The sequence below is a fragment of the Zootoca vivipara genome, chromosome 13 (assembly GCF_963506605.1).
Source record: "Zootoca vivipara chromosome 13, rZooViv1.1, whole genome shotgun sequence".
Classification (NCBI taxonomy): domain Eukaryota; kingdom Metazoa; phylum Chordata; class Lepidosauria; order Squamata; family Lacertidae; genus Zootoca; species Zootoca vivipara.
In genome coordinates, this window is record NC_083288.1 from 14,881,014 (window position 1) to 14,906,004 (window position 24,991).

Consider the following 24,991-nt stretch of genomic DNA (forward strand, 5'->3'; position numbering starts at 1 on the left):
AGTCACTAGTCCCACAAGAGGCAGCAATCGCCACTAACGTGGATGGCTTTAAAAGAGTAGACAAATTCAAGGAGGAGGGCTACCAATGGCTACTAGTCACGAGGGCTATGCTCTGTCTCCACAGCTGGAGACATCAGTGCTTCCAAAAAAACAGTTGCTGGAAACCTCGGGAGGGGAGAGTTGCAAAGCTCTTGTGCTCAGGTTTGCTTGAGGGTTCCCCCCCCCACAGGGGCAACTGGTTAGACTAGAGGGGCCATTGGCCTGATCCAGCAGGACAACGCTTATGTTCTTGTGTTCAGATCGGAGTTGCAATGATCATGGGGTCCCCAAAGGTCATCCAGTCCAACCCGCTGCAATGCAAGGGATCGCAGTACCGGGACCTTTTTTTCCTAGGGGGGAAAAGAGCACTGATTACAACCATGTGTCGCGGTGGGAGCTGGAAGCCAGCAACACCTGGAGGACCACTGGTTATCACCCTCACACACTGCCCTTGTATTTTTGTTGTGTTTTATGATTTGTGTATGTTATGCGTGTTGATGCTGGTCTGCGACCGTATAAATAAATTCATTCATTCATTCACCCACCCACCCTCTGCTCTTTCCTATGAGCGGCGAGAGAGACGGTGACAGGGCAGGACACAGACAAACCCCGCAGTCACGCGATGGGCTTATCCGTCTACACCCGTTCGTAAGTCTATGTTTGGGAAACGACGCAGGGCGCGCGCGGAGGCCGTCAGCGGCCGGACGCCCGCTCCTTGTTTCTTCCGCTGCTCTGCCCTGCGTCTCTATGGTCACGCGGGCGACGCCGCCTCACAAGAGGAAGAGAACCCGCTAGAGCAGGGCTGAGGGAGAGAGCGAGCGCTCAAGATGGCGGCGGCTGGAGGCGGAGGGGACTTGGACGGAGGCGGAGGCCACGGCGGCGTCCCAGAGAGCGGCGCCCTCTCCCAGGAAGCGGAGGCCGGCCCGGACGCGGAGAGCGACTCGGAGGTGTTTTCGTGCGTGGCTCACTGCTCCGAGCTGGCCTGGCGGCAGAACGAGCAGCGGCAGTTGGGCCTCTTCTGTGACGTCACGTTGGCTTTCGCCGGCGGCGGCGGCAGTAACGGCGGAGCGGAGCAGGAGGAGGCGGCGGCAGCAGCAGCAGAGGGGCGGAGGGAGAAGGGCGCCAGCCTCGGAGCCTCCCTCCCCAGCGCCGAACCGCCCGCTCGGGAATTCCGCGCCCACCGCTCGGTCCTCGCGGCCGCCACCGAATACTTCGCCCCTCTCCTCTCGGGGGACTTCGCCGAGTCCCGGTCGGGCCGCGTGGAGCTGCGCAGATGGAGCTCCGAGGCCGGGCCGGACCCGGAGACGGTGGAGGCCGTCATCGGCTTCATGTACACGGGCCGCGTCCGCGTCAGCCCCGGCAACGTCCACGAGGTCCTGGAGCTGGCCGACAGGTGAGGGGGGTGACCGAGGTTGGGGTGTCGGGGGTTCAAGAGGAGCGCGGCTGCTTGGCGGGTTGGTGGCAGTGATCAGAAACTGAGCGGAAGCTTCGTTTAACGTCGAATGATACACTTCTTTAAATATTATTTCTTTCAATTTCTTGTTGAGTTTAGTCACAACCGCCCTAAGCTGTCTAAAGAACTTAAGTTATGTGCTGTTGACATGGGTAAGATGCTGAGAGCTTTTAGAACAACTTGCAATTTTTCTGACGAGATGTCCGAGATGATTTTGGGGGGTGGGGGTGGGGTAATTACATTCAGTGCACTGTTGTTTTTTTAATAGAAGTTTGCGATTGCTGGCACGTCAAGATGTATTGGGAGTATGCTGTGTTGCACGTTAAGCACAAGAACTGTATATTTACCGGGGTGGTTTTTATGTCATCTTAATTGCCCCACCCATAGTAAAAGGGACACACTGACATGTATGGTTGACATGCCCATACTTTGAAAAGTTTTGGACCATAGTGGAATGCCGAAATGATAAAAATTCCAACAACATAGATAGACGTCAGGCAAATGCATTCCTCTTCTCCCAGACCTTTGGCCTTTAATTATCTGTGGCCTTTTAGAAGTGGGTGGGATGTATTTTTTTCCTCTTGGTTTTAACATATTTATTGGGAGGTTGTCTGTGGTTGTAAGTTGCTTTGGGTTTCCCTGGTCAAGATAATGCAACTCAACAAATTCAATGGAATCATAATAATATACTCCAGAGTTGTTTATTTTATCAATATTTATAGCATCTAATAAGAAGAAAAGTTATAAGAATTTGATAGCACATTTTTGGTGGCACCTACTAGAAGAACAAAAGTACAATGTTGGGAGAAATCTGGATAATGTGTCTTGGTATGGAAACATATGGTATATAGCAGAAAACATATGGTATATAGCAATATCAGAAAAAGTTTCTCCACATACTCAAAAAAGGAAAAGCACAGCCCCAGGATGTTAGCACTGCTATCCTCATGCATGAAAACTCTCTCCCTTACAATGTTCTTTGGTAGGTACCGGTAGAAAAATATTAACGCTTAGAGTGCTGAGCCAGTTGTACATACAGCTGAAGTAAAGACAACCCACTTAGGTCAGTGGGGTAAACTGCCAACCCCAACCATCATATAAATACATGAAATACATATTTTCCAGTCATTTCCTTTCCTTTCCTTTCCTTCCTTCCATTTTCTCAGTGATTTTCCTTCCTACCTACCTACCTACCTACAAAGGTAACCAGTCTTTCATAAATTTATAACAGGGCCTTGAATTTATTTTTGAAATATCATATGTTTGCATTAAATTTAGATTTTATTTTAAAATGGGTTACTTTTTTATAGCTGAATGTTTTTAAAATTCACAAGATTTAAGGAGGCAGAGGAGTGAGAAGATCTGTAAGAGGGGTGTGCTTCTGAAGGGGGAGAAGCTGCCCAAATGATAATGCTGTCCAGTTGTGACTTTCCACATCATGGAAGTTAGTTCTCGAAAAGGGCCAACAGTTCAGTAGTGGAGCATATGATTGCAATACATATAAGGTCTGAGGTTTAGTCCCTAGTGCATCTTTACAAAGCATATTGGAGAGCGGGACTGGAGGAAAAAATCCTTACTTGAGTCCTTGGGAACCATTGCTAGTTGGAAAAGAGTGAACATTACTGGACTAGGTGGACCATTGGGCTGACTTTGTATAATGGTAATATACTTGCATATAGACTGAGTGGAACAATGAAGTTTGCACAAGATTGGAGATGGGTGAGATGAAACCATGCAGGTGAATGTTGAGTTCTTATTAAATGTTTCTGCCCCACCTGTATAAATCATGTCCCGTCTGAGTCATGGTTTTATGTGACTTTCTGTTTTGTGGAGCAGAACAGTTAAAGCATTTTTAATGTAGCTACATGAAGGTGTAGAAAAGGTAATGTCACCTGTCCCTATTAGGTGTTTGTAAAGTGAAAAGCAGAGTACAAGTTGTTAGTTATATAGTATGATGTTTCTTCACTCTTCTCTGTGAGCCATTTAAAATATATATATATTTGTTTTGCAGGTTTTTATTGTTGCGTTTAAAGGAGTTTTGTGGGGAATTCCTGAAAAAGAAACTGAACCTCTCCAACTCTGTAGCCATCCATAGCTTGGCTCACATGTATTCGCTGAATCAACTGGCACTGAAAGCTGCTGACATGATCAGGAGGAACTTCTACAAAGTCATCCAAGATGAGGAGTTTTTCACTTTGCCATTTCACCTTATCAGAGACTGGCTTTCAGATTCAGAAATTACAGTGGACTCAGAAGAAGTTCTCTTTGAGATGGTTTTAAAGTGGGTTCAAAGAAACCCTGATGAAAGAGAAAAGTACTTTGGGGAACTCTTTAAACTTCTCCGGCTTTCTCAGATGAAACCCACTTACTTGACCCGACATGTCAAATCGGAAAGGCTTGTATCCAGTGATGAAGCTTGCCTCAATCTTGTGTCAGAAGCAGTAGAAAGCCATGCTCTCAGGGCTGAGAATTTGCAGTTAGGCACCCTCCAACAAGTCACTTCTGCAACGGGCCTGCCTCGCTTTGGGCAAAACATGGATGTTATCATGGTGATTGGTGGTGTGTCCGAGGGAGGCGACTACTTGAGTGAGTGTGTGGGGTATTTTATTGATGAAGATAGATGGGTGAATTTACCTCACATACACAATCATCTTGATGGACACGCTGTTGTAGTGACAGAATCCTATGTTTATGTAGCAGGATCCATGGAGCCTGGCTTTGCCAAAACTGTAGAAAGATACAACCCAAATCGAAATGTCTGGGAGCAGGTTTCCAATCTGATAACCAGGAAGCATTCTTTTGGCCTTGCTGAGGTAAAAGGGAGCCTGTACAGCATTGGTGGGCATGGGAATTTTATCCCTGGTTTCAAAGATGTAGCTGTTTACCATCCTGATCAAGACAAGTGGCAAAATTTGGAGTCTGCACCAAAGATACTTCGGGATGTCAAAGTAGTCACTGTGGATGACAGGTTTGTGTATATGGCTGCCCGCACACCAGTTGACGGGGATAGTGAGGAAGGCTTAAGAGCTGTCATCATCCGATACGATGTAGATGCAAGACAGTGGCAGGATTCTGAGTCTCTGCCACTCCTGGACAACTATTGTTGTTTTCAGATGGCCGTGGCGAACACAAACTTTTACCACACAGCCTCATGTTGTCCTAGGAGCTACCCACAGGATCACGAAGAAGTCAAGAGAAAGATCTCTAGCCTGGTGTCCGATGACATTCTGGAAAGTTTACCACCAGAGGTTCTTAGTATTGAAGGGGCAGCCGTCTGCTATTACAAAGACGATGTGTTCATCATAGGTGGATGGAAGAACAGTGATGACACAGACAAACAATACAGGAAAGAGGCTTACCGCTACTGTGCAGAGAGGAAGCGCTGGCTGTTGCTCCCTCCCATGCCCCAGCCTCGCTGTCGTGCAACAGCCTGTCATGTGAGAATCCCCTTCCGGTCCTTGCATGGTACCCAGAGATATCCAATGCCGCAAAACCTAATGTGGCAGAAGGACCGGATCCGGCAGATGCAGGAGATACACCGTCATTCCTTAAGCTTGCGGAGGATGCCACGGTCACAGATAGAGTGCTAACTTGAATAAATGGAGTTTGAAAAATGCCTTTCTGTCTTGCCATGCTCAGCATGGTCCTCTAACTGTAACCTAAGCAGTTACGTTTAGGCACTGAGGATTATTGAAGGAGATCTAGTTTTCTGGGCGTTAAATAGGTTGGCAGGATTGTGAGCCTCACATGTGAACTTGGATGTATTTTAGCCATAATATGGAGGTAGGCACAGTTTTAAAACTCTTTAATCCTTTAGTTTTTCCCACAGATGGGATGCAGATATAGAGCCCAGCAAAATAATTGTTCTGGAAATCTGTAGATGTGTTCACAGATGTGCAGTGTTACAGCACAGCCCCTCCCCTCTCTTGCCCTGGAGTTTATTCCATTTAGGTGTGGGTGAAGGAGAATTTCCCAGTGTATTGGGGCCTCACACTCTTAAAGCATTTATACAGGCGCTGTGAAGTATTTTTTACTTATTTTAAAATACTGATAAATCTCATGCCATTTCAAAATTTTGATTTTAACCCATTAGTTTTATTTGCTTTTGCAAAATTATTTCTTTTTTTTTAATCTGCAATTGCTATGAATGCGCTTGATTTTCTTAAACTTGGAGCCATGTGCAATAGTTTAATAACAAACAAACCCCTATATATTATAAGTAAAGCACAATCTTTCACAGAACTTCAAAACGTTCCTATGCTTATAAATATTTTATAGTTATATTTATCTAGAAGCATTTGCATTTACAAAGTGAAAACCGGATATTCTAATAGTTGAATTATTTTCAGTCCTATATTAAAAGATTTCAGAGTCCTTACTTTTGAGGGTTTCACTGTAATTTTTTGTGATGCCCTTTTCTACTTTGGAGTAGTCCCATTGATTTCAATAAAATTAATTTGTATATGGTTCAGGATTGTGGCCTTAAAGGAATGAGTGAAAAGACCAAAAAGATAAGCACTACAAGTCCAAATTCATAATCTGAAGGAATTGGGGGTTCATTAATGCAGGGAGAAAGCTCAATGAACTCTGTGTGTTCAGGTAAGTCTGATTAGGAAAAAAACACTCAACCTGCCTTTGACAATCAAATATATTTGCCTTTATGATGCTCCATTCCTTGTTCTGACTGTGTTGAGTACTTGAGACTGGTTGGAGTGGAACAGTTGCCTCAGTTATAATTTTGATAGTAAGGGTCCAAGTCTCACCAATGTCTTAATGGTGTTTTGGCAGAAAATAAAATAGAGAAAATTATTTGAGTCTGGTGGAAGTTCTGTGCTGCTTTCGTCCCTCCAAAAAGCAAGGTGTTTTGCTTTCTCTAGAATTTTGTTAATTTTATTGGAGATGTAACTTATTGGGCCAACTTAGGGGCACACTTAAGCTTTAGACCATTACAGAATTATTTCTCAGGCAGGCAAACTGCGCAGTAAATAATTAATGAAACTCTGTAATATCATGTTGGTCCAACAAAATATTTCATTTTACCGTTGTGAATTTTGTCCTTTTGGGATCGATGTGCACCACTTTCTACTGATACCTTACCAAGTTATCCAAGGCAGGTTTCTCATTGATTTCCTCTGGCCTCATCACTTCCCTCCCCCTACCCTCCACTGACACCCAAACATACAGTGGCATTATTAATACAGTGGCATTATTAATACAGTGCTATTATCTCCAGTAAATTACTTCTGGCATCATTGTTGACATAAGGAAATTGTGCCCCCTCCACCCCACTGTCAATGTGTACAGAAGCTGAAGGTGTGATGGTAAAGTTAAAGCGAAGTCCTCAGGTGAGATCAAGACCTGAGTCATGCAGTCACTGAGCTCTTGTGTAAGTGGAATACTTGGAATAAAATTGGTCACTATTTCCAAGTTTCTACAAAGGATCTCAAATGTTATGTTCCCTGGTTTCTGCCCTTCCTATCTCTTTTGGTGGTTTCCCCTCTGTTAACTTGTCCAGGTTTATATGATGCTTAATTCAGGATAATTGAGATGGGACAAGGAGAAATCGGTATGTGAGAAATCTGAATTGATCAAGATTGTTATGAAAGCTAATTACAGCGTTGTAAATGGTAAACAGCAGGGACTTTAATACTGTCAATTCTTGTTTTCCAATTTAGCAAGAAGCATAACTCATGTCTGATACAGTGGGGTAAGTCTTGAAACTGCATGGGTGTGCACAGGTTTTCTTGACTTGCATTTGTCCCTTAATAATTGCCTTTTACAATATATTTTTTATTAGAAATCTGTGTTCATTAAATAACTGTCTTGTTATCAAGTTCAGACTAACACAGCCTTGTCAAACAAAGGAAGTCACAAACATTTAAGAGTCCAGTAATACCCACTTGCTTGCTTTAAGATATATTGTATGCACCAGCCAATTATTTATGGAGAAGATAGATACTTCAAAAAGCTTGTTGAAAATTCAGGGCTCAAACAGCCCTGCTCAGTCCATTTGTAGAGGTACTGATTAAGAGAAATGCACAGAATCATTGCCTAGCATCGAATTTTGGATGCATCTGTATGGAAAACAAACTTTAAAAACTGGGAATTTTGGGTTTTTTTTACAAGGTCTGAATGTTGTATGTTAGAAATTTCTCACAGCACCAGGATTGAATGGGAAAAGCAATGAGACTTTAAGCTTGTAGTGGAGGCACGGCCCTATGTGTGTCTGTTAAATGAAACACTAGCTGAAATGCAACAAAGGTTTTGAGATTTCATGACGGATTATCTGGCCTGCAGTGCAGAATGGTTGGTAGTCACCACAAAAGAGTATAATCATATTGACTGTGTACCGTATCTGTGCAGTTGTTCAGTCTGGCTGGTAAGCTTTGCTTTTTATATTAAATCCTATGTCAGTCACTTTGGATGTTGCTTGTGAATGCCAGTCACTTAATATACAAGTGTCTACATGCCTTGCTTTTAGATTTCTGTTTGCATGGAGAGTTAAGAGCACACTAGAGAACAGTCGCATTGTTCCACATGTAGTGTTAAATGTTGGGACTTCTTAATGTATACTCTGGATGTTAGGCTACTAACGTGCTCCGTTGTTCTGAGTGCCTCTTAGCCCCCCTGAATAGCACAGCTCGTAGGCTGCATGCAAAGGTCCTATCTACTTAGTCATGTCATTCCTTGATGAAACACAGCAGTTGATAATTATTGTTGCCTGGCAAAGGGAAATCCTCAGTTGGACCATCCAAATTACTCCCAGTTGGTGAAGATTGACAGCTGTAGGCTACATTTCTGAACATCACTGAGAGTCCCAAATCACTGGACGTATGCTACGCTGGCTATGATAGCGCTACTCATCATAGATAGGTCCTTTTGTTCTCAGCAACTTAAAAGACCTCAAGAAAATTGCAGTTGAGTTACAGAACAGGCAAGCATGCCAGCTGTCAGACTTGGGAAAACAATCTCTCTTAAGCTGTACTGATTCTCTGCTATGGCTGAATGCATGTTTTACACACTGCCTTCCTCTTGTGGAGACAGCTAGATCTTTCTGTGATGCCTGAGCTGACATTATTACTGAAGTAATACTGTCTGTAGGTTACATAGTCTTCCCATTAGTAGATTTAAACATCTGCCTTATGTTTGTGTATTTCAGTGAGGCTTACCCTTACACAGTGAGAGTTAACAGCCATGTCAGTGCAATGTTATGTCTAATCTCTGTAACATTGCCACAAATGACTCCTCTGTGCTTGCTGCAGCCTCTACCACAGGAGGGCAGAATTCATATATAAAAATTAAGATACCAGTATTTGCAATGTGACCAGTGGTCCATTTTTAGGAGGCCACATATAAGTGCTACTAATATGAGCGCCTGTCATCTGATAATAATAGTAGCATTCCAGAGAATGAGCTGCTCACAGAAGTCAAGCTGAATTGGTGGTATGCACATCAGTCTGTTCTGCCTCCCTATTTCTGGGACACTTGCCACAAAGTTATCAGTTGGAAGCCATTTTTCTCCTTGTTTCCCCTGAGCCCAGTTAAGGTGGCGTTGAATGCAAGTCTAAAAGTTAGTTGGTAGACCCTATAATTTCTCATCGATCAGTGAACCTCAAAAGCAACACATGGTTTTTTTCTTCCTTCCTCATTCCAGCCCCAATTTGCCTTGTGTCTGCTGCTTAATAAACTGGGTAACATAAGCTTCATATAATGAAATGCAGACATCCATCCCTTTGGGTAGAGTCCTTTTGAAGCTATGTCCGTAAAGTCTATTTTTTAAACCTGCAAATCAATATATGTTGTACTACGGTTCTGTAACACTAAACTTGATCTCAATAAACATTTTATTTCTCTATTTCTGTTCTGACTGGTTCATGTTATTGCTCATAATTGTTTATGGATGTGTTCCAGAACAGTATTCCCCAACAGTCTGGGGAATTTAGATCCCATTTGTCTCATGCCTTCAAATTCAGCTTGTGATTGGGACATTCTTTACCCATGAAGGAAAGTCTTCAGTCCCTTTTTTTTTATCCCAGTTTTGGTCCCTTGGACAAGAAGAATGAATTCAAACTGGACCGCATCAAAGATAGTGACTGGGAATGTTCGCTATTCATCATTTTGTCAGTCTTGTAGCTGTAGTAAATTGACAAAAGCTTAGCCTACCTGTCCAAGCTGTCTTTTGTTAGCAAATTACTGTGGGTTGGACTGCAACTAAGTTAATTGCACTTTGGTTTCATTGAAATCAATGTGAAGTTAGTCATAATGAACTTAAGTTTTCATGTAGCCTGGATAGCTCAGTTGGATAGAGCATGGTGCTGCTAACACCAAGGTTGCAGGTTTGATCCCTGTATGGGACAATTGCATATTTCTGCATTGCAGGGGGTTGGTCTCTTCCAACTCCGCAATTCTATGTTTCTATTGATCATAATGAAGCCTATGGCAATAGATCCAAACTATTGGGGTGCAAGAATCTAGTATTGGCAAGCATATAGGAATTTAGAATGTTTCTATAAAAAGTGCAAAAGTCTGAAATTCTCTTCTGGGAATACCCATAAGAACAAAAACACTGGTTTCAGCACAGATTTGGTGTACATACTCCAAACAAACATGTTTATATTGACAGCTGAGTGGTGGCCCAATTGGTGAGGAAATGGTTTTTTTTCCCCCCTAAAATATTGCATTCCCTTCCCCACTTTTGCTGAACCATTGGCAGAGTTGAACAAATCTGGGCAAAATATAATCCTTGTCTCAGTCTGTGCTTGATCTTCGTCCTAAAGTAAGGTTACCAGATATTTTTCAATAAATCCGGGGACACTTCAATGGATTTTGTATAGGGACTTGTATAGGGATTTGTAAATCTGGGGACTGTCCCTGGAAAATGGGGATGTCTGGTAACCTCATCCCAGACCTAAACCCTAGTGCAGACACCCCCAAACTTCGGCCCTCCAGATGTTTTGGACTACAATTCCCATCATCCCTGACCACTGGTCCTCTTAGCTAGGGATCATGGGAGTTGTAGGCCAAAACATCTGGAGGGCCGCAGTTTGGGGATGCCTGGCCTAGAATTCCTTGGTTTTCATAATGAAAGGCAGTGAATTGAGTCAGACCCCCTGGCCCATCTTGCTCAGTGACCTGCTTGAGACATCCTCCAAGTGACTCGGTCAGGAGTCTGAGATTACACCAGGGACCTGCCACCAAGCTATGGCCCTTTCACCTCCCCCCATAGACGTCCACGTGGAGAATCTGGAGAAAGACCTGCACTCAGAACAAGCAGAGGGAGGAAGTGTCACGTGGCGGGGCCAGCTTGCAAGCTCTTCTGCGACACCTACAGCCTCCAGGGCGAAGTACACACTGTGTTGGACTAAGTACACTTCGAACACCTTCCAGCCTTCGGAAGAAATAGAGGAGAGGCAGACCTCGGTTTGCGCCGCCGTTCAGCCTGGAATATAAAAGAGCATTTGCAAATTAAGCTGCAGCGCAGCTGCACGCCAGAGCGAGAAGGTCCGGTTATCGGCATCTTGCAGGCGGTAACTCCGCCCGGGGTGGGACTAAGGCGGGGTAACCCCCCCCCAGATGCCTCACCCCCACCCCGGGGGGCGGGCGGAGTGGGGTTTGGGGGCGGGAAATGCAGCGAGCAAGCCGGCCGCGATCGACGAACCAGCTTGGAGGAAACCTCTCCCCGGATCTCAGCCAGCCGCCGCCGCCGCCAAGAACTCGGCCCAGACACCCCGAGGGGCGGAGTCGCCTGCGAAGCCCAGCCCAGCTCAGGGAAGAAGACCTCCCTCTTCTCCTCCGGCTTTCTCCATTCTCGATCCCAGTTACAAAACTCCTCGTCGTCCGTGGACGGCTTGCTGGGCGAAGATCATGGTTAGATCATGGGGAAGGCGGGCGGGAAGAGGAGGTGGCTTTGCTAACGATGCGCTTTTTTTTTTGTAAGCGTCCCCCAAACACAAGGTGCTTTAATTCAAGATCTGTGGGGTTTTTTTTTAAGCTTTTGGCTGCAAAGCAAATTGCACAGCGCTTTCAAGCGATCTCCCATACCACCGGCTATGAATGTGCTAGTTTTGTAGGGTGAGGTTTGGGAAGACGGAAGTGTGTTGTTTGTTTTTTTTTAATTATTATTATTTGCGGTGTGGGTGGGGTGGGGAGATGTAGAAAATCCACTTTCTGAACCAGAACTGGTGGGAAGGGGATGCGGCTTTTGGAGGTTGTCCAAACAGAGTATGGGGTGTGTTTATATGACAGAGTTAGGGGCTGAACTTTTCATAAGGCGGGTGCTTAGTATGAAGGAGGTGGTGGGGGTGGGTGGGGGTCCAGGAAAGCAGCTGTTTGGGGGGGCGTGAGTTCCCCTTCTTTATTAGGAGGTCGCCAAACACTGGAGAGAGCTGTGCGGATTCTGTGCCAGGGAGACAGCTGTCAGGAGCAGCTTTGCTTTGCTTATGATATTATGGTTATGTAATCCTTACAACAACCCTGTAAGGTAGGCCAGTATTGTTTAACCCCACCCCCATTGCAGACAGGAGAGGTGGAGGCTAAAGCCGAGAGAGGGGGGGAGTGGCTTGGTCTCTGGGGTGGAATTGTGGGGGGTCCGTGACTGGGGATGAGAAGGGGAAAATGATCGTTATAGGTCTTCCCCCTTGGTGAACATCGTGGGAGATTTAAAACAGAACATACTAAGGATGAATACTCTAGGTCAGGCACCCCCAAACTCGGCCCTCCAGATGTTTTGGGACTACCAAAACTCCCATCATCCCTAGCTAACAGGACCAGTGGTCAGGGATGATGGGAGTTGTAGTTAGGGTTGCCAGACTCAAATAGAGGACGGGACTTCTGTGCCTTTAATTGCCCTGCTCTCTTTTGAGTCTGGAAACCTTAAAGAGAAACCAGCAGGCCCTTTGTTTTAATTTCCAAGCAAAGGGTCTGCTGGTTTCTCTTCAAGTCTGGCAACCCTAGTTGTAGTCCCAAAACAGCTGGAGGGCCGCATTTTGGGGATGCCTGCTCCAGGTGCTTGTTCGTTGGTGAACTGGGGAGTGGAGGAAAAAGCAAGGAGCCTTTGGAAGTAGAGGTTGGGAGTCCACTGCCTTCCAGTTGTTGATGGACTCCAGCTCCCATCAGCCCCAGGCAGCCTGCCAATTAAATAGTCAGGGATAGTAGACGTTGTAGTCCCGGGGTCTTTCAGGGAAGGCTGAAGGTCTTGGAAGGAAGTGCAGGGAGGTCCTTGGGAAGTGGAGGGTGCGTGGTGGAGATGAGATATGCTGCCCTTTTGCAGGACTGTCAAGAACTGGGCGGGGGGGCAGGAACTGTCTGGGGTCGGCTATGGGGAGAGTAAAGCCCGCAGGCGAGGATTTGACTTGCTCTCTTCCCTATGCCAATTTGTCTAAGTCCCTCAAACCCTTTGAGGCTTTGAGCTTCTCTGCAATGTTTAAGAACTTGACTCCTCAGAGTAGCAGCAAGTTGTGCAGAAAGGTACCCACAAACACACCTGTGTACACCATGCTTGCATTTGGGGATGCTGTGGGTGTATTTGGACTTTGGGTCTTTCATCCCAAGGAGGTCAAGTTAGCCCCCTCTCGCTCTGTTTAACTTTCCATCCCAAAGTGAAGACTTTCTTATTGGCCCGCCGAGATAATTCTTATTCAGCTGCTTTTTCCCCCTAGGCTCTGCTGTTTTTATTTATTTATTTTTAACTGTAGTTTTATATTTATGCTGACCTTTATAGAACACGAATGCTGCATAGCACTTATACGCTCCTCTCTTAACAATGTGTATTATTTGCATGTCATTTATATGTGCTGCTTTTTCTGTGCTAGGGGCTCAATAACGGTATTTGCTATTGGGGGCCCTAGTACAGAAATGTAGCACATACGAAATAAATAAAAAATAACAGAACACGCAAAGAGCACTGTTGAAAACGTCACGTGCTGTGTCTTTCCCTAGGTGCCCGAGCTGGAGAAAGCGACCGTCCGAATGAAGGATCCTGAACGTGTAAAAAATATAATTTCAGCCCTCAGAAAAGGTGGAGTAGGAAAATTCCAGGTGCGTGTTCCTGTATTCATCTGTTTGTCTGCTGTTTGTTGTATCCTTAATTTATCCCTCCCACATATCCTCTTCCCAGGGTGAACCTTGGAACAAATTTTTACCTCAGGCGCTGCCTGGCTTTTGTCTTTGTCTATTTACTAGTGAAATTTACAAATGACGAGAACAGCATGGGTTTAATTCAGTGCTCAGAATGTTTAAGCATGTAGGTAACTGTGAAGGCCTTAACATTCTGCACTGAGAGAGCCTTCTCCCTAAAGTTGTTTCTTGGGAAATATGGCAATTTGGGGGTCATCTGGATTTCATGTGAAAATTCAGGTTCCTCAAACAAGTTCTGTTAATGCTTTCAGTGAAGCACCGATCATCGGGTGGAATCACCTGATGCGTAGAGATTCTATCTTGCCTTACCCCAGGCATCCCCAAACTTCGGCCCTCCAGATGTTTTGGACTACAATTCCCATCTTCCCCGACCACTGGTCCTGTTAGCTAGGGATCATGGGAGTTGTAGGCCAAAACATCTGGAGGGCCGCAGTTTGGGGATGCCTGCCTTACCCCCTCCCCAGCTGATAGGTACTGCGAATAGTCCCATAGCCCACCAAACAGCAATTGGGCAGGCTGAAGAGTTGTGCTGGGGAGGAAGGCAAATGGGGAGATCCTCTTCCTCCACATTTAAATCACACTCCATGCAGGAAGTATGCCCACCTGAGATTACCTGAGACTTGATTTCTCGGTTCCCTGAATCTGTAGTTTGTTGGGCTAGGCAATGAATCCCTTGTAATCTCTCTCTCTCTCTCTCATTTTCTCTCCAGGTCATTTCTGATTTTGACATGACTCTGACTCGGTTCGGGTTCAACGGTCGGCGCTGCCCTACTTCCTACAGTGAGTCCAGTTTTGGCCCTTTGCTAGTTCATCTTTCTCCTGTAGAACACCAATGACTTTTCTCTCTCCCTCTTGGTCCCTCCAAGCCATTGGGACAGTCCGCAAATATATTGGCCTGTTCCTATCTCTTTTTCTTAATGGTGACATGGACCATTCATAACGTAAGAATATTATTCACAACCGTGAGCAGGGCAGTGGGAGTAGTGGAAGACAGGTGACGACAATGAACTATAACCTTGTTCACTGCTCCTGCTCAAGGCTGCACAGGAAAAGCATTTTGGTTCCTGAAATTCATTCCAATTGTGCCTATAAAATATAACTGATAGAATTCTCCTGGGTGGGGTATTTGTGTGTGAAAGCAGTCCAGATGCCATGATGCTCCAGGTGGTGGAGATGTCAGGCATCTCCCCTTGGTTGCAAGTGGTCAATAGCCAGGTGGAAAATGTGCCTGGCGCCTGGCTAACTTCGAACACTGACCCCAAATGAGAGTAAACTGATTCAGAGTTATTTGCAGGTGGTAGCTGAGTAAATATTTTCACATGTGGTGGTCCTGGGAGAAGCTACAAGAATTCTGGAAAAACAGTATTTTACACAATTGGGCTTATCACGGGTCAGATACTAGATTTAGATCTCGGGATGGTGTTATTTTCCATATTTGATGAGGGGAACCAAAATGTTACTTAAAAAAAATGTATACATGACAAAAAATGATAATTGTTATAGTGGTTAACCAGACCTTAACATAATATGGTATTTATAGAAATGAATTTGATATTTGGAATTTGACATATATATTTTGTGTGTGTGTCTCTTCAGATATCATAGATAACAGCCGGGTCATCAGCGAAGAAGGCAAGGAAAAAGTATGAGCTTTCGTATCTTGGCATGCTTGGAAGTCTAAACTGACTTGCTAGTTCCCATTCCCCCCTGCTGTTAGGAGCTCAAGGAGCCTTGAGTTCTATGACGGGACTAAGGCTTTGAAACGGAGAATTTGCCATTCCTTCTATTGAGAGGTTAAGACCTCATGAATAACTTTTTGAGTTTTATTCTACAGACTCAGTGTAGGTTTGACTTCCCTGCAACTAGTCCCCCAAGCAAGAAACCAAGAATAGATCATAATGAAGATGCTTTTCCTGTTTCTTTTTTTAAAAATAATTTTTATTAAATTTCCACCCCCCAAATTACATTATAACCTCTATAATTCACCAATCCCAAATTGTCCCTCCCTTCCCCCCCACTTCCCTCAACCTCCTTTTCTAGTCGTCCCCCCCATGATCAAATCCTGCTTATTTCCTCCTATTTCTATCACCCACCTCCTTGGGGGACTGTACCCTGCAAGTAGTGGCTAACGATCAATATCTATCCCATCCTCCTAATATGATGGGGAGCAAGATAAGCAGTTGGCTGTCCCGCTCCTAACCAGAACCTCCATCTTGGAAAACCTCCACCTTGAAATGTGTGTGTTTTATCTTCTGACAAGTTAAATACCTCCCCTTCCTTTTCTTCATAACTCGGAACTGTTCCAGCTAAAAGATCTGCTCCATCATTACTACCCTATTGAAATTGATCCCTACCGGACTATGGAGGACAAGTTGCCCCTTATGATAGAATGGTGAGTATTTGTGTCAGAGGAGGTTATGTTTCCTTAACGGGGAGGAAGGGTGCTTTCTTCCATTAACACCCCCTCAACTCCGTTAACAAGAGTTTTGAGGATCTTAAAAGGGATCTGGGGCACAGACACTTCACCTGAGACAGGTCTGATCTGTGGCGGTCAAGCAAACATAAGATAAGATAAGATATCTTTATTGTCATTGTCCCCTTGTGGGAACAAGGAAACATGAGACTCACTCATGTGTCTGGAGAAACAAACTAACTAGACATTCTGTAAGCTCAATAGATATGTCCACAGAGGACTCCTGGTCCCTGACAGGGCAGGTGTGTGTGTTCCAGGTGGACGAAGGCCCACGACCTCCTGGCCCAACAGAAGATAAAGAAAAGCGACATCGCCCAGGTTGTGAAAGAGTCGGATGTCATGCTCAGGTACAAAATTTGGATGTCGGGTGCAAGAAGAGGGGGGGCAGGTGGGGTGGGGTGGGGGGAACAACTTTATTTTTGTGGTCTGTGCCCTCCTCTGCCTCAACCCCTCCTGAATTTGCTGTCAGGGCAAGGTGGGATTTTGAGACACTTGAAATTGAAGTGTGCTAGTGTGTTCCAGAGATTGAGGGCTTGCTGATTTTTCACACAATGAAACACTCAAGGTCTTCTGCCTGCTGGACACACAGAATGCAGATATTTCAAACTTGTGCAGTCGTCGGCCGAAAAACATGGCTGTGGATGGGGAGATTTGGGAGAGAAGCAGGACTGGAAGCTATAAATGAGGGAGAAGCAGCCAGAGCCTGAAAGGTGCTTGTTCTGTCACAAATGATAGCATTTATAGATCACTAGCTGGCCCTGCACGCGTTTCTGTGCGTTAGTCTGTGAAATGGAGGGTAATAGCCCCCCTTCAGATCCCCCTGAGCCTCAGAGTCCCCATGTTTTACAGGTGTTATGTTTAAACAGGGGTATCCCTCTGAATCGTGGCATAGACTCCATGGGGAGTGAGGGGTGTAGGAGGAGGAGCTGAGGGAATAATGCCACTTGAGGGCGCTGTTTTAGTCTGTGGAAAAGCAGGTTTGTACCTGTGCAGGTATGAGATGTGAGGCATCCGAGGTTCTGCAAACGCTCGGGAAGTGGCATGGATCGTTGTGTCCAAATTTCAGGGCGATCGGTCAAGCGGTTACCGAGAAAAGTGGAGCCCACACTTTCACCCTTTTTACATTTTTATATATATAGATGTTCGATGTATTCAAAGCATTTCACGTTTGTTAATATTTAGGCTAGTAGGGTAGGCCAGTTTTATTATCCTTGTGGAAGGGGTTAAGGAGACAGATGCTTACCTAAGGATCTCTCCACACATTCCTTTTTTGGTGTGTTTTTAGTTAACTGCACAATTAAGATCTAAATCATGATTACAAGAAGTGTGTCTCATGCATGTACACTAGTTGGTGATCTAGGACTGATGGCGGCTTCCTACCAGTCGAAAGTGGGTTTGTCCCATGTAACGTGTGCCCTATCCATACAGCAAGGTGGATTTTCAAGGCAACTGAAATAATAAGCAAAAACGTTGTGTTAAAATGATTGCCAAGCAAAACGTTGCGTTAAAATTATTGCTTTAAATCGAGTTTCCCATTGTTGTATTGTATATTTTTTTTAAACCGTGCATACGAATTGGCTAATTTAATCACTGCAATATTTTGACTGTGTTCGGACATTGCAGTAAGCCGTGGTTTAGTGAGCCATGAGTGGAAATAGCCGTGTGTGTTTCACCATTTCAGTCGAACGTTACGCTTCCTCTCTTTCTTGCATTCAGAGACGGCTTCAACCTCTTATTTGACCAGCTTCACCAGAACAAAGTACCCCTCTTCATCTTCTCGGCAGGTGTGGGTGACGTGCTAGAGGAGATAATTCGCCAGGCTGGGGCGTTCTATCCCAATGTCAAGGTGGTCTCCAACTATATGGATTTTGACAGCAGTGTGAGTTGAGCCCACTTCACTTCCCCCAACTCCTATCTGCCCTGGCATGGAAGCGGTGTGCCAATCTGAGCACCGTTTGTTTGGGGCTTAGAAAGGTTTGGGATGGTATTAATAGGAGGAGGGAAATGGAATGCATTTGTGTGCCTTCTGGGGTCAGCCAGAAACTCCCAGGCTCTACCAGGATGAACAGAATTTTGGTTGCGGTGATAAAACGTATTTATAAGAGACTCAGTCCTAGCTCTCATTGAGCCATCAACACAACCAGCCTCTCTGGAGCTGTGGAGCCTGGGCTATGTTTTAGTGTTCAGCAGGGAGCATGGGCAAATAAATAAGCTGGATGACAGCTTTAAGTGCATATGGTGGATAATTTGTCACAAAGATGACTGAACAGGCGCTATAGGACATATTCATGTTTACTGTACATCCAGGTGAGGATTCATTTTGCTGTATAGGGAAGTTTTTAATGTTTAATATTTTATTATGTTTTTGTATATGCTGGAAACCACCGAGTGATGGGCAAACCAGGGGCAGGGTACAAATAATAAAATTATTATTATTGTATCATCAAGTAGTTGTCTACTAGTGCTGTTTGGAGAGTTTTGGAGTTTATTTACACTTGCCTGGTGATGAGGGTACTTGAACCCTTGGAGGTGTGCTGTGACATGTTTGCTAGGCACTTTGAAGGTAAAATCACTAATCTCTGTGATGACGTAGACTCCATATTTGTGACAAATTTGGATGAAGTATCCAATGCAATGTCTAGGCCAGTTTCGTGGGATCAGTTTAAGTCGTTGAGGCCTGAGGATGTAGATAAGGTGCTGCAGAGAAGCACCAAGGCTTTGTCCATTCAGCATCTGTGCAAGACTTTCCTTTTTTCTATAATTTTTATTTTATATTTTAGAATATTAAACTGTTTTTAATATTCGGTTGGAAGCTGCCCAGAGTGGCTGGGGAAACCCAGCCAGATGGGCGGGGTATAAATAATAAATTATTATTATTATTATTATTATTATTATTATTATTATAGAATATTCATTTAACCAACCTTAAAATATCAATAACTTCCCTTCTTCTCTTTCCATGGTTCATTTTACAAAACAGAAATCCCTGCATATTTTATATAAACTAAACCATTCAGTATCCCATTATCACATCCATCAAAACTTTTTTTTCTTAAAAAATGTTTAGGGCTACTCTCATTTTCCTACTCATATTGAAATACTGCCCCTAGATGAGGCCAAACTTAGATTCGCAAAATGTTTAGGGGTATGTGTCCCTCTGCGTTCCCCCTGAGAGATAGATATCTTTATTTCGGCTATAAGCCCACAGAAATAAAAATAAATCAACAACATAAAATGTGCATACACATTTCTGATACATAAATAAAATGTAACTTTAAAATGATTACACCACCACGTATAGGGGGCGCAATCTTTCAATATCACATATGATTACTGATAATAAATCAAATAATGTGTTAAAATATCAATAATTGTGGAGCATTCCAGTCCCCCTGAAAAAAAGCACTGATTACATCCATCAAAACTTATTTACACTGTTGAATTTATCTTAATGCTGCCCATGTTTTCAAATAGACACAATTTCCCTCCATATTTATCCAATAAACATTTCCCAATCTTCTTTAAATGTATGTTCTTCTTGTTCTCTTATTGTATATGTTAGGTCTGCAAGCTGCACATTTTCCATCAGTTTAAGTTGCCAGGGAATTCCCAGGTGTTAAGAAAGATTATTTATACATGCCACTACTGCAGGGGTCAGCAACCTTTTCCAGCCGTGGGCCAGTCCACCGTCCCACAGACCATGTGGTGGGCCGCACTATATTTGGGGAAATAATATGAACTAATTCCTAAGCCCCACAAATAACCCAGAGATGCATTTTAAATAAAAGCACACATTCTACTCATGTAAAAACACCAGGCAAGTCCCACAAATAACCCAGAGATGCATTTTAAATAAAAGGACACATTCTACTCATGTAAAAACACGCTGATTCCTGGACCGTCCATGGGTCGGATTGAGAAGGCGATTGGGCCGGATCCGGCCCCTGGGCCTTAGGTTGCCTACCCCTGCACTATTGCATCTGGTGTTTTGTTAGCCCCCAAATGGAAATTGAGCAAAGTCCCAAGTGAAGACGAATGGCAACTTAAAGACTTTCCTTTTTCAATGAGCTTTCTAAGAGGAGATTTCTATTTGTGTCGGATCTTGAAGCAGTTCTGTACATGCGATTGTTTTAACTGTTTTTAGATAGGTGTTTAATGTTTATTGCCTGGATAAGCTTCAGATGAAATGATTTGTAAATCGAAAAGGACACTAACGACTCTGAAGTAATTTACTGCTGAGTAGTTTGGCCGCACACAAACGCAACACAGAAGCTGCCTTATCTCTGTGACTCTCGTTTATCTCATTTGTTTCCGTGTCCTCCATGCAGGGAGTTCTGCGAGGTTTCAAAGAGCCCCTCATCCACACCTACAACAAGAACAACACGGTCCTGAAGGATACAGAATATTTCCAGCAGCTGTGCACAAGGACGAACATCTTACTCCTTGGAGATTCCATGGGCGATCTCACTATGGCAGATGGCGTAGTTGATGTGGAGAACATCCTCCGGGTTGGTTTCCTGAATGACAGGGTGAGTTTGGATTACCCAGCTGGACACAGCTGGCTGTGGAAGGGCTGGGAGACAAGGTGAGATGGCCCTTTTGGGTGGCAGACTTGGAGAGTTGGGAAAGTGGCCAGCGGACCATGGAAAAAATCTTGCCCCACCCCTTCTTGTGCTGCCAACAGAGGCTTGATCTACAGAAATTAGCAGAACGAACCATGGATATATATATATATATATATATATATATATATATATATATATATATATATATATAGGGGCCCCTGACCATCAGGTCCAGTCGTGTCCAACTCTGGGGTGCGCTCATCTCGCTCTATAGGCTGAGGGAGCCGGCGTTTGTCCGCAGACAGCTTCCGGGTCATGTGACCAGCATGACAAAGCTGCTTCTGGCGAACCAGAGCAGCGTACGGAAACGCCGTTTACCTTCCCACCGGAGCGGTCCCTATTTATCTACTTGCACTTTGATGTGCTTTCGAACTGCTAGGTGGGCAGGAGCTGGGACCGAGCAACGGCTCACCCCGTCGCGGGGATTCGAACCGCCGACCTTCTGATCAGCAAGCCCTAGACTCTGTGGTTTAACCCCACAGTGCCACCTGGGTCCCCATATATATATATATGGTGCTGGAGGAGACTCTTGAGAGTCCCATGGACTGCAAGAAGATCAAACCTATCCATTCTTAAGGAAATCAGCCCTGAGTGCTCACTGGAAGGACAGATCCTGAAGCTGAGGCTCCAATACTTGGGCCACCTCATGAGAAGAGAAGACTCCCTGGAAAAGACCCTGATGTTGGGAAAGATGGAGGGCACAAGAAGGGGACGACAGAGGGCGAGATGGTTGGACAGTGTTCTCGAAGCTACCAACATGAGTTTGACCAAACTGCGGGAGGCAGTGCAGGACAGGAGTGCCTGGCGTGCTCTGGTCCATGGGGTCACGAAGAGTCGGACATGACTAAACAACAACAACAATTATTACCTGCAGATCAAAATTGGTGCTAAAGGCATTGCTGCGGTGGCTGATTATAAGACAAAGCAGTAGGCAAATATGAAGATTCATTCAAGTGGCTAAACAAAGGAAGCATACAGTTTTCTTGCAAGCCTGCAGTTCTCATTCTCAACTGTGACACCCCCTTTTCTTGGATCTTTTGCTGTTGATATCTGAATGCATTCCGGAATTTGTGAGAACTGCAGACTTGCAGGAAAACGGCACACTTTGTAACAAACAGTAAATCTAACCTTGCGGATTAATTTAAACCACCCTTAAAACACATGTTCTGGTGCAAGGCTGAACTAACAGTTAGGTTAGAGGTTACTGGCTCCTCTGGGATCATTTTGGGTGATGAAGACCAGGGTGGAAGCAATAGCTGATCTCCTGAGGATCTTTGAAGTAACTTCAGGCTAGAACACCGCTTGGAAACCACTGTGCTAGCCAATGCTGAGTGCCTGTAAGACCTATTCATCCTCCCTATGAAGATGACCCAGAAACTACAACTAATCCAAAATGCAGCAGCTAGACTGGTGACTGGGAGCGGCCGCCGAGACCACATAACACCGGCCCTGAAAGACCTACATTGGCTCCCAGTACGTTTCCGAGCACAATTCAAAGTGTTGGTGCTGACCTTTAAAGCCCTAAACAGCCTTGGCCCAGTATACCTGAAGGAGCATCTCCACCCCCATCGTTCAGCCCGGACACTGAGGTCCAGCTCCGAGGGCCTTTGGGCGGTTCCCTCCCTGTGAGAAGTGAGGTTACAGGGAACCCGGCAGAGGGCCTTCTTGGTGGTGGCGCCCACCCTGTGTAACGCCCTCCCACCACATGTCAAGGCGATAAAGCAACTACCTGACTTTTAGAAGACATCTGAAGGCAGCCCTGTTTCGGGAAGTTTTTTTGTTTGATGTTTTATCGTGTTTTTAACATTCTGTTGGGAGCCACCCAGAGTGGCCCGGGAAACCCAACCAGATGGGTGGGGTATGTATGTATGTATGTATGTATGTACCATGTTTCTCCAAAAATAAGACACAGTCTTATATTTATTTTTCCTCAAAAAAAACACACGGTGGCTTATTTTCAGGGGATGTCTTATTTTTTAAAATTAAGTATGGTACAGTTTAACCTACAAGGTTAAACTGCCTATCACTTTGGCTTATTTAGGGAGGCTTTTAATGTTTAACAAATTCGTGTATTTTAATGTTTCTGTTGGAAGCCACCCAGAGTGGCTGGGGAAACCCGGCCAGATGGGCGGGGTATAAGTAATAAATTATTATTATTATTATTATTATTATTATTATTATTATTATTATTATTATTATTATTTTCGGGGTATGGATTATTTTCGGAGGAACACGGTATGTATAAATAATAAAATAAAATAACAACAATTCCTTCCATGCAGGTGGAGGAACAGCGGGGGAAGTACCTTGAAGCCTATGATATTGTGCTGGAGAAAGATGAAACACTGGACGTGGCAAATGGCATCCTTCGTTTTGTTTTGGCCGAAACGGCCCAAGCTACACAGCCTACTTGCCCTTGATGAGAAGCTGCCAAGAGATGCTCCGTATGTTTACACTGCGGCAAGATCCCTCCGTTTCTTACTGCCCTTTCCTATGCCATAGACACCTACCAGTTCTCCCCGTTTCTTGCCATTGTCAGTATCATAGATCATTAAAACTGAGCCGAGCTGACATGTAGCCCCTCCTCTCAACCACCCTGTTCCTTACTTAAAACCCAACCCTGGCTGCACATGTGGAATCGCCTTGCGGTACATTTCTCTGCGGACCAAAATGTAGAATTTGCGAGGAAGCAATCGGGACTCCAAAAGGCAAGCCCAACGCTTGAAGTTTCTCCTTTCGGGTACTGCTAGATTTAGTTACGAGGACAAATTTCCAGAGCGAACCAGCTGCATTTTGAATCGCGCCAGGTCTGTGGCAACTTCCAGGTTTGAGTTCCTGCTGGTTTCTTGTTTGCAGCAGGCTGATGATGTGAAGGGGTTGTGGACTCCAAACTGGGCTGTTTCCACCTCCTTGTGGCTTTGCCGCATTGTGCAATCCGATTGTGCGCATAGCGATCGCTTCATATAAGCAGAGAACACCCAGATTCCATGTTCTGGCAGTGGATTCTTGCAAAGTTTTGCTGCTGCTGTCTGCTAAGTGTGGGCCAATGCAATTTCAGCCACTCTGTTTCTCTGTAAGCCACATCATCCCTGGCTCTCCTATGGCTTTCTCTGTTGCAGCAGCACTCGGACAGTAAGGGCATTGTCTTATTGTTTTAAAAGGACACAATTTGTGTTTATTCATATGCCGTGTTCCCCTGCCCCGCTGCATGCGAAACATCTCTTTAAATGAAAATCTAAACAGAATAGGGGGTGCCACTGGTGAAATTAACTTTTCAGTCAAAGCACAAGCCAGTGATTTAAGAGGACATGAATGTTCGTCTGCTGTATTGAACCAATCTGATAAAGTTGGAGGTCTTTGGCAGAAACTCAGGCCTGTAAAGTTGGGTAAAATACATTGGCTATACTCTTGGCAGGTGTTCAACAGCCTAGCTGGAATCCTACAAGCTTGGGGTAAATGTTTTGTTTGGGTGGAACTGGTGTGAGCTGGTACAGTTTCAGTTTCCTCTAGGAGTGTTAACTGTTGTTGCACGCTGGACGAAACAAATGTTTACCTTGGGTAGTTTTGCCCTTCAAATGCCAGTTCAAATGTGTGGTAAATCATCTTTTCAAAAGATACCTTGTTTGTTACCGGGGGGGGGGGGGGAGCTTAATATGATTGGAAGTTTGAAAGCCAGGTTGAATATTCATCATTGAGACAGCACAGTAGAATGGGATATTCTTGTATGAGTCATACAAGACAGTTTTAAATAAGAGCAGGGGAATGGCATCTTCTGAGCATTCAATCCACCCCTTAAAAAGAGATACGTTTTGACAGGGTTTCTTTTGCACTATTTTTGGTTTCACCTTTCACCTGCCCAATTTTTTTTTTTACAAAGAACAAATCACCCCTCCCAGTTTTCTGCACAGAATCCAAGAACATTGAATTGTTTGGGTGTGTTTGTCTTTATTATTCAAAGGACATGTAAAGATAATAAAACAGAGATTTCCTATTTTGGAAAAAAAAAATATGGTATGCATATTGCTTGCCTGGCTGCTTTAATCTAAATTCTTTTTTCTTTTTCAAATACAACCACCACCACCACAATATGCAAGGAAGCTATGAAGCACTCTGTAACCTTTGTAAGATGGGATCTTTGACCAAAACTTTCATGCCTCCTCCTTCTCCTTCAAGAAACCTGGATCCTGTCGGTTTGAGAGGGAGCTTACAATTGTGCTAGGAGTTCCTACCCATTGTCACAGAGCCACGGGTCCTGGAATGCTTTGA

At 44.5% G+C, this 24,991-nt stretch overlaps 2 protein-coding genes across 2 annotated transcripts; both read left to right on the plus strand.

The window, feature by feature from the left end:
* The first annotated feature begins 810 nt into the window (after nt 1-810).
* KLHL11 (kelch like family member 11) lies at nt 811-9,348 on the plus strand. Its single transcript, XM_035136247.2, has 2 exons — nt 811-1,432; nt 3,504-9,348. Exons 1-2 carry the CDS (start codon nt 867-869, stop codon nt 5,080-5,082), a joined length of 2,145 nt encoding a protein of 714 aa, XP_034992138.2. The 5' UTR covers nt 811-866; the 3' UTR covers nt 5,083-9,348.
* Nucleotides 9,349-10,911: 1,563 nt separating this feature from the next.
* NT5C3B (5'-nucleotidase, cytosolic IIIB) lies at nt 10,912-23,749 on the plus strand. Its single transcript, XM_035134990.2, has 9 exons — nt 10,912-11,359; nt 13,430-13,528; nt 14,338-14,407; nt 15,224-15,270; nt 15,934-16,019; nt 16,358-16,447; nt 17,817-17,979; nt 20,429-20,629; nt 23,008-23,749. Exons 1-9 carry the CDS (start codon nt 11,066-11,068, stop codon nt 23,143-23,145), a joined length of 1,188 nt encoding a protein of 395 aa, XP_034990881.2. The 5' UTR covers nt 10,912-11,065; the 3' UTR covers nt 23,146-23,749.
* Nucleotides 23,750-24,991: the final 1,242 nt, after the last annotated feature.

Bases quoted from the DNA above. Each gene is read 5' to 3' on its own strand.
- KLHL11 (XM_035136247.2), top strand. From the start codon at position 867: ATGGCGGCGGCTGGAGGCGGAGGGGACTTGGACGGAGGCGGAGGCCAC. The intron at 1,433-3,503 runs GTGAGGGGGGTG...TTTGTTTTGCAG, and splicing joins GTCCTGGAGCTGGCCGACAG to GTTTTTATTGTTGCGTTTAA.
- NT5C3B (XM_035134990.2), top strand. From the start codon at position 11,066: ATGCCTCACCCCCACCCCGGGGGGCGGGCGGAGTGGGGTTTGGGGGCG. The intron at 15,271-15,933 runs GTATGAGCTTTC...GAACTGTTCCAG, and splicing joins GCGAAGAAGGCAAGGAAAAA to CTAAAAGATCTGCTCCATCA. The intron at 16,448-17,816 runs GTACAAAATTTG...TCTTGCATTCAG, and splicing joins GAGTCGGATGTCATGCTCAG to AGACGGCTTCAACCTCTTAT.